This window comes from Solanum dulcamara, chromosome 8 (assembly GCF_947179165.1).
Source record: "Solanum dulcamara chromosome 8, daSolDulc1.2, whole genome shotgun sequence".
Classification (NCBI taxonomy): domain Eukaryota; kingdom Viridiplantae; phylum Streptophyta; class Magnoliopsida; order Solanales; family Solanaceae; genus Solanum; species Solanum dulcamara.
In genome coordinates this window covers 61,407,404-61,422,049 of record NC_077244.1, presented here as the reverse complement: position 1 = coordinate 61,422,049, position 14,646 = coordinate 61,407,404, and the positions used below count along the sequence as shown (strand labels likewise).

At 38.7% G+C, this 14,646-nt stretch overlaps 2 protein-coding genes across 2 annotated transcripts; both read left to right on the top strand.

Annotated features, from left to right (window-relative positions):
• The first annotated feature begins 7,855 nt into the window (after window positions 1–7,855).
• On the top strand, window positions 7,856–8,536 carry LOC129900030 (uncharacterized). The gene has a single exon (XM_055975013.1). It carries the CDS (start codon window positions 7,856–7,858, stop codon window positions 8,534–8,536), a length of 681 nt encoding a protein of 226 aa, XP_055830988.1.
• Window positions 8,537–8,923: 387 nt separating this feature from the next.
• Window positions 8,924–9,856, top strand: LOC129900029 (uncharacterized). Its single transcript, XM_055975012.1, has one exon. It carries the CDS (start codon window positions 8,924–8,926, stop codon window positions 9,854–9,856), a length of 933 nt encoding a protein of 310 aa, XP_055830987.1.
• Window positions 9,857–14,646: the final 4,790 nt, after the last annotated feature.

Below are 14,646 nucleotides of genomic sequence, written 5' to 3'. Positions count from 1 at the left end.
GCCCCAGGACATTGCATCCCTCATAGCTGTTCCAAAGAGTTCTAGTTTTTGAAAAAGGCATTTTGTATGTGGTGCAGCCCTGACTTGAGTTGCTGCACCTCCACAAATAAACCAAGAAGGAGTTCCAAGAGCCTTGGCTGTAAGGAAGCTGTTGCTGTCTCCCTTTGTTTGACTCTTTGTGAACCTGTACACAGGTTCTTGTTGCTTCCAAAGAGGGATTGATCAGCCCCTTTGAAGTGTTCAGCTCATTAAAGTACCTGCACATGTCCACAAAAACAAGACAACATGCTAACAAGAATTGTAGATGGTCCATCTGAGCTGCAGGGTGAAGTTGTTGGAGTTGCTGAATACTGCTGCTGGGGCTAGTGTTGGTGTGTTGGTGAAATCCTAAGCTGCCAGGCTGCTGTCTCCTCAGTTCAGAGTGTGAAATGGGGAATAATTCTCTAAGGAAGTCCCAAATATCACTCTTGGCTGCAAGGATGCTGTGACTGGTTGCAACTCCTCTTGTTGATGGTCTTTGTAGCTGCTGCATTCCACAGCTGTGAAGTTGTTGTTGCTTCCACTCAAATTCAGCTTCAGCATTCTGTGGCATAATATCTGCAACTACAGCTTCATGGATGGTGTTCCAGCAGCCTGCATTCACAAATAAACAACCACACAAACAAGAATAATGGTCTCCCAGATTAGACTCCCATAATGAGTGTTGATGGTTGCTGCTGCTGCCAGGAGGTTTAATAGATGGTGCCTTAGATATTGGAGAGTTCTTGTGTGCCTGCACACAATCCAAGCTCAGTTGTTGATACTCCATCACCATCCCCTTGATGTGAGTTCTGGATGCATTGAGGAATTCCACAAGCTGCAAGCTCCAAATAGAGAAGTGCTCTATCATGCCACTGCTGTAGTATGCAGCACACCTAGCTGGCCCTCCAACTGTGGATAGATATGTTGCATGTGTACAAGTTCCTGCACAGTCAAAAGGTAGAAGGAAAGGAAAGAAAAAGAAAAAGGCTACTCTAATCCAATAGCCAAACAAACAGCAGGATGGTCCTTGTGCAGGGGATTTGGAGATTCTATTTGATTTGATGGTTGTTTTTGTGATATCTTCTATGTAGTTGTTGTTATTACAAGTTGATGAATCAATCCAACAACCTGCATCAATACAACAAACAACCAAAGGCAAATAGGAACCTGCATCAGTTAGCAACCAGGAGAGAACCTCCAAGAGATCTTTGGGTTTCAACGTCGCTCGACTAACGTCTCCAATTATCCGATTGAGTTGAAACTTCTTGGGGTATACACAAACAACCCTTTCTTTTGTTCTGCAAGGTTTGGAAGCTTTTTGCACTAGTTGGAAAAATTGCACCCTCTTTAGGGCTAAGGCAGCTGACTTTTTCAAGGTCGCTCGCCTAACGTCTCTAATTGTCCGTTCGTGCTGAAACTTCTTGGGACTTATCCCTATAGTATTTTCTGCAATGACACAAAGTTTGGAGGCCTTTGGACAGGTCCACATAGTGAAACTCACCCTGCATATCATTCTATGCTGTAGGACCTCCAATAGAGCTTTGGGTTTCAACGTCGCTCGACTAACGTCTCCAATTATCCGATTGAGTTGAAACTTCTTGGGGTATACACAAACAGCCCTTTCTTTTGTTCTGCAAAGTTTGGAAGCTTCTTGCACACATTGGAGAGAAGGCACCCTCTCAAGGCCTAAGGCAGCTGACTTTTTCAAGGCCGCTCGCCTAACGTCTCCAATTGTCCGTTTGTGCTGAAACTTCTTGGGCCTTGTCAATATAGTATATTCTGTACTCTTGAAAGTTTTGAGACCATAGTGCAGGTCCACCTGCTGCAACTCACCCTGCACATCTTACCCTGCTGATTCTCAGTTACAGGTGTTGCAGGGAAGGTGTTAGCATTAGTGAGAGGCTGAATATTTGGTGAAGTCCTAGCATGCCAGGTTGTTGCTTATCTTTTGTTGAGATACTTTGAACCTGTAAAGACAAGTGACAAGAAGCCAAACAGGAAGGATAGATGCACAGGCTGCTGGAGACTCTTTTGTAGCTCCATGTGACTTCCATAGTAAATGAGGTTAAAGTGCATGTTGTTGCAGGCTTCTCCCAAGAGAGGACCCTTAGTTGTACTCAGAACCAGCTCCCTATGGTACCTGCACCCACCAACAGAAAAACATACATACAAGCAATTCTGCAAGTTATAGTAGTTAATACTAATTACTTGTAGTTGGTTCCTGATTGCTGATTCCCATTGCTGGTTCCTGTGCTGCATCACTACAGCTTTCCTTGCCTGGCTTGCAATTGTTGGTTCCCATTTTCCAAATCTACTGATACCTACACAAGCAAAAATGAAAAGAAAAAAGAAGCTATCTATTCTAATCCTTACCTCTAGGGGTAGGTTGATTGCTCTAGGAATGCAATAAGTAAGGGAGATTATCCCCTTTACAAAACTCCTACCTATGAATTTATACATAGGGAGTTCTGTACTACTATTATTGGTATGCAAATCAAGGAGGTTGTTTGATCCTCTTCAGTTTTGTCCTCCTAAAATTTGGCATCCCCATCTTGTCTAGGATGTAATATCCTCTTGTTTCCTTAGGAAGCTGTTGAACACTGTAGAATTGAGCCATGCTATCTACACTGTGGCTATGCTTGGAGAGTGTATCAGCAACAAAATTAGCCTCCCTATAGATGTGCTTACATTGAAAGAGATCCAGCATTATGATCATCTCCTGCAGGTTTGTGATGTATTTCCTGATGTTCCAGGGAGATGTGATCTCTTGTTTTAACCATTTCACAAGTAATTCAGAATCAACCTCCAGTAGAACCCTGCTGTAGCCATGTTGAATACACCAAGTAATGCCTATGACTGCAGCTTGTACCTCAGCTTGGTTGTTAGAACCAATTCCAAGTGGTGCAGCAAATGCATAAAGGATGTTTCCTTTATGATCTCTTAGGATACCCCCAGCTCCGATTCTTCCAGGATTATCCAAGGCACTTCCATCAGTATTCAGTTTAACCACATGGTATGCTGGTTTGTGCCAACTGACTTGGATGATTTTCATTTCATGGCTGCATCTTTCCACCATAGCTATTAGCTCCTTCCAGTCATTTGGCCAACTAATGTAAGGGAAAGCTGTGAAGATCAGCATGTAGAGTTCTTTGATGACTGAGAATTTCACTCTAGTACTGCTAGACTTTTTGCCACCATATTTACTAGCACACCTGTTCTTCCATAAGTTCCAACAAATAAATATAGGAGTAGCTTGCAATAATAGTTTATGGACTTCATTATTTGGTTTAGCCAGCCACCATTTCATCATATTGCTCCTCATTGGGTTGCTGCTGTGTTGTATACCCCAACAGTCAGAAAAATACTTCCATATGTGACTAGCCATGTGTCCAGAGATAAAAATGTGATCTATAGTATCCCATCCTGGCCTGTAGCAACAAGAACACTGAGCAGCTGCATGACCAAAGTGCTCAATATTTTCATTGGTGGGCAACTTGCTTCTGAGAGCTCTCCAGATAAGAAAGGATATCTTGAAGGGTATATTCTTGTGCCATATATTATTGTCTGTCATGGTTTTGTTCCTTTTAGGCCTGATTTGGTTCCAAGCTGAAGCACATGTAAAGTTTCCATCTGAATTCAGCTTCCAGTAGGCTGTATCTGGGAGGTCAGGTTGGTACTTGAAGGAAACATTTAGAATCTTCTGTATCAGATGCTGTGGTGCATGTTGCCTCACCTTCTCTTCATCCCATTCTCCATTCTTCAGGAACTTGGAGACAGTGGTATTGTTAAGTCTAGGTAGACAGTCTTTGTGATAAGCTAGGGGGCCAATTCCTAACCAATCATCCCACCAAAAGCTGCAAGAGCCTGAGTTAAGGTGCCACTGTATATGAGGCTCAATCTCAGCTTTGTTTGTCATCATGTGTTTCCACATAATTGATTGACCAGTGTCCCATTTCTTGATTACTGGATTTGCCCTTTGGCAATACTTGGCCCTCAGAAAGCTCCCCCATAGAGTCTTCTTAGACCTAAAAATCCACCATTGTTTATATTGCATTGCTAGGCAGACATCTTTCAGATTTTTCATGCCAACACCTCCTTCATCTGTTGGGTAGCTGAGGGTCTCCCATGATGCCCAATGGTATTTTCTTTTTTCTTTGTCCCATCCCCAAAAAAAGTCTGCTATTAGGGACTTTATTTGTTTGAGTGTAGTGGCAGTTGGAATCACAGCAGATAAGAGATGAATTGGGAGGGACTGCAACACATACTTCACAAGAGCAGCTCTCCCCCCATAACTGAGAATTTTGGTATGCCATCCTCTAATTCTGGATGTTACTTTGGACACCATACTAGTAAAGTATATGATCCTTTGACCTCCAATATATAAGGGGCAACCCAAGTAGGTAATAGGGCCATGAGTTGTTTTGAAACCAGTGGTAGAAGTGACCCTTTCAGTGATCTCAGGATCAGTATTCAGAGGGATCATGCACTGACTCTTTTGTGTGTTAATAAGCTGGCCTGAAGTCTGTTCATACACTTCCAGTGTCTTCATGATCAGCTTGAGAGAGTTACTACATGTTGAAGTGAAAATGATTATATCATCAGCAAAGCTCAAATGATTAATCAATGGACCTTTCTTCTCCATGTGGAAACCTTTGTACAAATGGTGTTGATGAAGATTATTGAGCATTCTTGATAGTACCTCAGCACCTAAAATAAATAGGGCTGGGGATAATGGATCTCCCTGTTTGAGGCCTCTTGTAGAGTGGAAGAAACCATGCCTACCTCCATTCACAATAACTGAATACCAGTTATTAGCCATAAGTCTCCAAACCATGTCAATAAATCCTTCTCCAAATCCAAACCTTCTCATGACTAGACATATAAATGACCAGGATGATGGATATGTTTCCCAAAACAAAGGTTTACAATATTACAAGCTTTTATGGCAAGGATGATGGATATGTTTTACAACGACATGGATGATGTGGAGGATGAGAATATGTCTATGATGGCTAAGATAAGAACGGCTTCATGTATGTAATGTTTACTCTTCTTTCTCTTGACATGTTTTGACATAAGTATATAGAGCTACTCTTTCTTTTGGGCATGGTTTTTATGAAATAAGTAAATGACATTTTATACAATTTCAAGGAAGTCTTATTCGTAGAGCCACTAGGATGGACAATTTTCTTGAGTTTCCAAAGGATATTTTCTTGTGCTTAGATACGCGTATATGATTCCAAAAGTTTTATTTTGATATAATCCATGGTAATTTTCGAAAGGTACTTGACATGACTCTTATCTTGTTTTGCTAATCATAGCTCATTCCGATTATTCTATGAGTTTTAAAAATTGGTCCTATGTGCATATGTACATGAATTGGCGTCTTATGAGATTGTGACCTTATTCTACGTTCTCTTAATATTATCCTTTGTTTATAATCTCATCTTATAATGATTGTTCCTTCAAGGTGAGACAAAGCGACCGTGATTAATTCATAATATAATCGGAGGTTACCGACCTTCCGTCACTCCGATAGATACATGACTTTTGTTGAGCTCTCCTGCATGCTGTCTATATGTATATGTATATGTATATGTATATGGGGGATATGGGGAGGTGTATATGTGGCGCTATAGACGCATTCCCACCTGATCAGTTGGAGTAATTTTCATCCTGGATGCGGGATGCCCGGACGCGGGACATATGTGGGCACGCCGACGTTGTTCGGTGATATGACTTCTAATTTCTATGCATATGAAAAAGATATGTTTTATATGATAAGACAAGCATGCATGGCATCCTGCCTAAAAGGGCACTCATATGTACAGGTTACTCTCTTATCTCACTATATGTCTATGATTCTACGATATGGTTGTTCATACCTTATGTTCTTTATTATGCTGATTTTCATGCCTTACATACTCAGTACATTACTCGTACTGACCCCCTTTTCTTTGGGGGCTGCGTTTCATGCCACGCAGGTACACCCAGACAAGTAGAAGCTACTATAGAAGATGTTCCAGCGGGGCTGGCAACTCCACTTGTTCCTGGAGTACTGCCGAGTCAGAGTATACGCGCTATGATGTTTCATTCGAAGTTAGAGACTTTGCAGATAGAGTCGTGGGAATAGAGTGTCAGCTTTGTAAGCGGCGTCACTAGCCGATATGTTATTATGTAGTATGTCATGAGTTTATGAGATGATAGATTTTGGATAGCAAGATTCGGAAAGCGTAGCTATATTTTTTCATTTCTTTTTAATGCAAAATTCTAAAGGGATTGAGAATGTAATATGAGTTAGCGGGTTCGCTCGGCTCCAAGCACGGGGTCGGGTGCCCATCACACCTTGTAGAGATCGGGGTGTGACAAGTTTCCTCTTAAAGATTCACATACACACCCAACTAGTTGGTGAGTCCTCCTAGTTTCCGGAGGATGTAGAACATTTTTGTTTAGTTTTGTTGTCATTTCCTTTATTTTGAATGTTGGTAGCCATGGGCTTGTCATTGGCAACTCCTAGACTTTGATAGAGGCTTCATAGACTAGAATGTGGGGAGGTTGGACTGTTATTTTGAGGAGTCTTATTACATTTGTTTTGTTAGGTTGATAGTGTTTGGCCTCCGGCCCCTTTAATATGAAATGATATGTTTATGACGGAGTCCTCCATTGAGTGAATGTGATTGAATGATAGTGTGACTGAATCAGGTGGTTCGCTTGAAGGCCAGAAATGGCTTTCGAGTGTCGGTCACGTCTAGGATACCTTTCCAGGGCATGACACTATCAATGTCGAGAAGTTTATCACAGATGATAACGCTGCATATATGCTGACCAAGATAGTACCGCTTGCCAAGTTTGCACACTGTAAGGACTTCGCGGGAGTATGCATTATCTGATGCAAACTCTGGGAGAACAACTGCTAGGTGGAGCTAGTGTGTTCAACAAAGGTTTGATTCTTCTTATTTCTACGGGATTGCCCAGTAAACTTAGAAGTTTTGGCCAGAGTTGTTCATACGCATTCTCGAAACGCAAACCATGGTGGAGATCGAAAGAGTTGAGGTTGGAGACACAATCAAAAGTTACTGAAAGAAAGTTGAAAATGGAGAATCTTGCCAAGGTGGATATTTGTTAAAATTGTCAAGATTCTAAATAGTCTTAGTGTAGGAATTTGGTAGGTGAAAGTTTGATAAACTTGGTAGGTGAAATTTTGGTAAACTTTGACATCTTGACAAAATGTGATGTCATGAATGACATCAAGAGCAAGAATTTATTCCTATAAATACGTAACTCTTGATTCATTTGAAACACACCTCAAAAATATTTCTCTCTTATCTTCTCATATTCTAAGGCATTTGTAAAATACGTTAGAATAATAGAGAATTGATAGAGTAATTCTCTTAGTTGTATTTGGGATCTCTCCCCTTTCTTTGTTAATATAAAGACAGTTGTTCTCTGGTGGACATAGGATCATTCTGATCCAAACCACGTTAAATATTGTTGTTCTTCCTTGTTCTTTATATTTTCACGTTTCTGCTAACAAGAGATACCAGCTTCTGAAGTCCATTTGATGAATAAAGGGATCTATGACCGTTGTCCTGCAACCATAAATTGGGCGGAGGATCAAACAAGAGGAAGGAAATAGTTCATGTATTTTAACATGTGGAGAATGGCACCAGATTACAAAGCCTAGATCAAAACAAGCTGGGAAGAGAGCATAAGGGGTTGAAACATATTTCAGGTAGTTGGGAAATTGAATAGACTGAAAAAGGTGTTGATGCAACTGAATAAAGAGAGATTTGGGGACATTGAGAATTAAGTCGAGAAGGTCAAAAAGGACCTAATGCAGTTTCAAATGAAGCTCCAAACAAATCCAAAAGACTACTTTATGATAGAAAAGGAAATAGAGATATCAAAGGAGTATGTACAGCTAAAAGAGGCTAGAGAACAATTCTTGAAACAAAAAGCAAAGGTACAGTGGTTGCAGGAGGGGGACCATAACACAAAATTTTATCACAGCTACATGAAAGCGAGAAGAAATAATAATAGAGTGTTTGTTATAAGGGATAAGGATGGAGTTCAACAAACAGGAATGAAAGCAATAAATAACGCATTCCTGAGTTACTACGCAGAGATGTTGGGGCAAGCAAACAAAGGAAGACAACATGTTAGTAATGAAATAATCAAAAGAGGGTCTGTGGTAACTGAGGCTCAAAGAACACAACTAGAGATGGTATTTACAGAAAAGGAAGTGAAAGAAGCCATGTGGGGAATTGATGGGAACAAATCACCTGGGCCAGATGGATACGGGAGCCAATTTTTCAAAGATAACTGGGACATTGTAGGCAATGATGCTGTCAAAGGAGTGATGGATTTTTTCAGCACAGGGAAATTGCATAAGGGTATAAATAGTACTACAATAACATTGATTCCAAAAGGTACTCATGCTGAAGCAGTAGGGGACTATATGTCAATATCTTGTTGCAATGTCATATACAAAACAATCTCGAAAATGCTATGCTGAAGACTGAAAAAGGTGTTGCCGGATATAATTTCAAGTAATCAGAGTGCTTTTGTTGCTGGAAGATCAATAGTGCAGAATATATTGATTTTTCAGAACCTGGTCAGATTATATAATAAGAAAAGCACCACCAGAAGCTGCCTAATAAAGATTGATCTGCGAAAGGCTTATGATAGTGTGGAGTGGAATTTTGTGGAAGAAATGTTGCATGGACTAAACTTTCCTCACAAATTCATAGTTTGGGTAATGGAGTGTGTGAGAACTACACAGTACAATATTGCTTTGAATGGAGGAGTGCATGGTTGCATAGAAGGAAAAAGAGGGCTAAGGCAAGGGGATCCAATATCCCCATTGTTGTTTGTAATTTGTATGTAACATTTCACAAGGATAATGATATGGGTGGCTATGCAGAAAAGATTCAAGTATCATACTAAATGTAAGGCCATGCAGCTTAACCATTTGTGCTTCGCTGATGATATGTTAGTATTTAGTAAAGTGGAATACCAAGATGTAATGCTGATGCTGAGAGGATTGGAAGCATTCTCAGAAGCCTCTGGACTAAAAACTAATGCTGCAAAGTCGAATATATTCTCTACAAACACGGAGAAACAAACACTGGGGGACCTATGTGAGGTCACTGGCTATACAAAAGTCAAACTACCTTTCAGGTACTTAGGTGTACCTGTATCAGCAAAAAGACTATCATCAGGGGACTGTGAGATATTGGTGGATAAAATGACATGGAGATTACGGACATGGAGATCAAGGAATCTATCATATGATGGGAGAGTGATATTAGTAAATTCAGTCTTGGTACATATGCATGTATACTGGGCATCAATCTTCTTGTTACCAAAAAGAGTCATGAAAGAAATCATAGCAATTTGTAGAAACTTCATATGGAGTGGACAAGTGAATTCAAATCAAGCACCTTTAATAGCGTTGGAGAGAATATGTGCAACAAAAAGAGAAGGGGGATTGGGGATACAAGACCGTCTGAAATGGAATGAGGCAGCGATAACAAAGTATGTATGGAATGTGGCTGAAAAGGCTGATAACCTGTGGGTAAAATGGGTTAATCATATATATATATATATAAAAATGAAGAGTGGTGGCAATGTAAACCAAGTCAAGACACCTGCAGGTATTGGAAGAAAATATGCAGTATTAAAGACAAATTCAAGGCAGACATGGTTGGAAATGGGGGCTACAGGCAACAGGGAAATACACTATCAGAAGTGGGTACAACTGGAGAAGTGGGAATGGGACAACATGGCCTTAGTGGAGAGGGCTATGGAACAAGCTAAATATACCGAAACATAGCTTCATAAGCTAGCTCACAATGCATGGAAGGCTGCTAACAAGGGAGAGATTAGGGAAAATGAATATAATTCAGGACACAAAATGCCTATTATGAGGTGATTGCGTGGAGTCAACAGAACACCTATTCATTGAATGTGTCTACTCACAGAAATGTTTGCGAGAAATTCTGAACTGGGTGGGAGTACAATATCATAGAACTAACGTTAAGATATTGTGGGGGAAAATGGCAATAAGTGCAAAAGGGAAAATTAGCCGAGCTTTCTTATGGGCAGTGTTGTCAACAACAATATATGGAATTTGGAAATCCCGAAATGAATCATTATGGCATAACAAGGTGACCATACCACACAAGATCAAAGATTACGTGAAAGAAGAATGTAAATACAAAACATTGGAACTCCTTAGTAGGAAAACAAATTGTAAAGGTAGGAAGTGGATAGAGAAGTTATATGATAGGAAACAAATGCAGAGTAGAGTAAGGTGAGGGTGGTCGATTGAGTCTAGCGGATAGTGTTTTTGGTGTGGTTTTTATTATCAATGTTGCGAAGTAGAGTAAAGAGGGAGGAAATGTATTCACCGATCTGGTTCTATGAATAAAAAGTGTTCGTTCGACCAAAAAAAAGTGTGAGTTGGAAAGAAGTAAAGATATCTATTGTATCTACTACATCAACAAATCTTATGAAGAGTGTACGTAAATGAAAAATTAGTATGAATATTTGCTATCTATGGAAGGTTGACATTGAGTAAATATTTATTATAGAAAAAGTTTAATTTACTTCTCAAAACTAAGAAGGAAGATTATTGACATCATTTATAGAAAAAATCTCAACTATATTCTATTTATTAGAAAGAATTTGCCTACAGGTAATTGGATCCATATCACCACATGAGCACAAGGGAAACTATCCAGAAAGAACAATTATGACAAGTAAATTGGAGTCATTGTTGCTGAACGAGTGAAAAATCAACTTTGTATGTTGTTAGTGAGTGTGTCAAAATCAACCTTGTTCGTTGTTGGTGAGCGAGTAAAAATCAACTTTTTTGATGGTAAATGCAAAAAACCATAAAGGTTATACTCAACTCAAGTTAAAAAGAGCTTAAAGAGATAACCTTCCTGCAATTCAAGCAAACTGGAGTAGAATACCACATTGGTTCTGAACTTGTATCAAAATTCCTGGTGTCATTTGTTTTATTGCTCTCATATTATAGTCTGCACCTTTAATGTTTATTGTAGTTTATAATTACTTAAATCGAAGAACTAATAAAAGTGTGTAGGTTATTTCGCTATTAATTAGCTGAATCTAAAAATAGTCTACTAAATTTTGACAGGCTTACAATTCAGCATCACCATCATTATACTTTCTCATTCCATACCTTAATTTATGGTTGAAATTTTAGGGACACACCCTATTATCTTTTGAGGATTCTCTTACCCTCTTAAACATTTTATTTTTTTAACCTTATATGCTAACGTAATCCCAGATATGAGAACACCTCCTTCAAGCGCATAATAACCTAAATAAAGAAGCTCTAACTAATACGAAACAACCATGTATCATTCCCAAAGCTGATTTTCAAAAGCTCTTTGTCAAAACACTACCTTTTCATCCTAATTTTATCACCATTTGCAAGAGCTCAAATTTTAATGAAAATTCAGGCAAATTCTCACCAATCAAACTCAAATTTCAATTACAACTTCACAACAACATCATTACCAAACCTCAACGATCAATTTGACCAAGAACCACGAATTTCGATAAATTCATTTTTTTGTTCTTCAAATGTTTTCAAGGTTGAACAATGGTGAATTTGAAATTCTTTCTTCATTTTCGGATCTCAATATCAACTAAGGAACTAGAATGAGTTTATCAACACTTGAATTTTGCGGAGGTCTCATTATTTCCTAAACATCGTTAATCAACCACCAATCAATATTTTGACACGTCTTAATTTAATTAAAAGTACTTGCTTGGATTCATGTTTTTCTTTACTTTTTTTCTCTCTCTTCCTTGTTGAATTTATTTTATTTTAATTTCAACTTCATTTAAAATACATCTCTCTTTCACCCCCCACAATGTTCAACTGATCCCCTTACCCCATTTTCTTTCTTCCTCCTCCTCCTCCTCCTCCTTCTCCTTCTTCTTTTCCCAATGGTTTTGTTTGGAAAAAACTTAAACATTTTTAGACTTTGTTGAGTTGTTGATAAAAAAAAATTATTTTTTAAAAGTAAATTCAAAATTTTGGCAATATAATCAATTAATTTATCTAATTATGTAATGTCTCGATTCTTGAGAAATTACTTTTTAGTGAAAACCATTTTACCCTTTTCCATAGCATTTTCAAACTTTATTTGAGATATGATGATGGTTGGCAGGGTTCCCGATGCGATCGGGTGGAATTTTGGTAATTTGAGGCCTTGTGTGGGAAGCTTCAATAATAAGGTTGACTTTGATCAACATATTGAGATACGAGCGTGGATGGGAATCCGTAAGTTTTGTTGTATCCAAAACATTGAGTTTGGTTTAGTTGAGCATTGACTTAGAGCCCTGGGACCTTAGTTTTCATTTTGGAAACATAGGCGAAAAGTTAAGTTTCAAGCCTAAAAAGGGTCCGGGAAGGTAATTTCATTATAATAGCCTTTTTTGAAATCTGACAATTCATTGAGTCCGAAATGTTGAATTCAGTGTGGTAACATATCCAATTTATTTTTATCAGATCCCGAATGATCTCCAAGGGTCCGTTCGGGAACTTTTTCTTAAACTTGGACTGTTGTTCTGGTGCAATGTTTTGTGTTCTCCTCGATCACGGTGGTCAGGACATCATTTGCGGAGGGTCTTCTCAGTGTACTCCGTGTTCATGGCATCAAGCCCGCCTTCATGGAGAGCAATTCCATCTTGCTCCGCATTCATAGAGTTAAGTGTCTGTATTCGCGGAGAACAAAAAATGTCTAATAATGTTAAGTCGTGTTTCTTCCCATTTTTTCTTTATTCCGCCATTTTTGCTTGATTTGAAGCTTGGAGAGGCGATTTGGAAGGGAAATTTTCGAGGGAAATTATTTGGATAAGCCTACTTTATCAATCTTTATCAAATTCTAGTAATTTTCCCTTACTAAATCATTGTAAAATCAAGATTGTAAATGGGATTATGAGGGGGGGTTTCCCCAAATTCAAAGTGAGTATTTTGATGATTTCTAACTCGTTTCTTGGTCAATTTTTATGGTTTTTTCAACCACAAACTCCCTTTAATGAGTAGAACGTATTTTTAAAATAAATTCTAGATTCACCCTTTTCAATTTTAAGCAGTTTTTGGACGATTTTGACCCCAATTCTAAAACCCAGCAATTTGGGTATCATTACACTTTTTTTGATGTAATCTTTTCATTCTTGATAGTGGGTAATCGTTTCGAAGTTGGTATTCATGGGTTGAGCTTCGATTCGAGAATTCGTTCTAAATTTTGGCATTCGAGGTAGTTTGGTTATCCTTCTTTGAGACTGGGATGGGGTAATTAGTCATTCGTGTGTTATGTACTTTGGGATGGGGTTGTAGTATAGTTTGGGTTTGTTAATTTTATTATGATGCCCGTGTGGGGGCATATTTGTGCTATGTAGCTTCTATGGGGGCCTTATTTGCTATATTATTTGCTTTGAGAGCATGTGATTCATGATTTGTTTGTGAGAGAGGCTTGATGCGACTATTTGACTTTTAATGTCGGCCTGAGGGGTTGAGTTAGAAGTTTTGAGCATACTTGAGAATTAAAGCATTTTCGAAAAAGGGTGAACACTTATTTCGATGTATTTCCTTCTCATTACTATTTATTGAGGGTGAATATCATAATTCGGTTGAGTGTTGAGAACAAATATCCTCTTTCTCTCATTGATAATTTATTTGATCAGCTTCAGGGTGCATCGGTGTTCTCTAAGATCAACTTGAGGTCAGGTTACCATCTGTTGAGAGTTTGAGAATATGATATTCTAAAGACTGCTTTCAGAACTCATTATGGGCATTATGAGTTTGTGTTTATGTTATTTGGGTTGACTAATTCTCTAGCTACTTTTATGGAGTTGATGAACCGGGTATTTTGGCCTTGTTTGGACTTCTTCATGATTGTGCTTATAGATGATATCTTAGTTTATTCCAAGAATGAGGCCGACCATGTTAGTCGCTTAAGAGTCTTGATTCAAAGATTGAGAAAGGAGAAGTTGTAGGCAAAATTTTCCAAATGTAAGTTTTGGCTCGAGTCCTTGGCATTCTTGGGTCTTATGGTGACCAAGGATGGTATTATGGTTGATCTGGCTAAGGTTGCAGCAGTTCGTGATTGGATTAGGCCTACTTTGATTACAGAGATTCAGAGTTTTATTGGGTTAGTAGGCTATTATTGGTGGTTTGTTTAGAGTTTCTCTTCTATTAAAACCCCTTTGACTAGGATGACTCAAAAGACCATAGCATTTTAATGGACTGATAAGTGTAAGACGGGCTTTCAAAAGTTTAAGAAGTAATTGACTTTATCACTTATTCTAGCTTTACCTGAGAAAGGTGTGGCCTTCATTGTATTTTATGATGCTTCGGGTGTAGGTTTGGCCGGTGTATTGATATAGAAGGGGAGAGTTATAGTCTATGCTTCTCAAGAGTTAAACATACATGAGAAGAACTACTGTACTCATGACTTGGAGTTATCGGTGGTGTTTGTTTTGAAGCTGTGGAGGCGCTTTCTCTATTGTGTGCATTGTGAGGTTTTTATCGATCACTGTAGCCTTAAGTATATATTTTCTCAGCCAAATATAAAAATGAGT

Coding starts and splice junctions, on each gene's coding strand:
- LOC129900030 (XM_055975013.1), top strand. CDS start 7,856: ATGCAGTTTCAAATGAAGCTCCAAACAAATCCAAAAGACTACTTTATG.
- LOC129900029 (XM_055975012.1), top strand. CDS start 8,924: ATGATATGGGTGGCTATGCAGAAAAGATTCAAGTATCATACTAAATGT.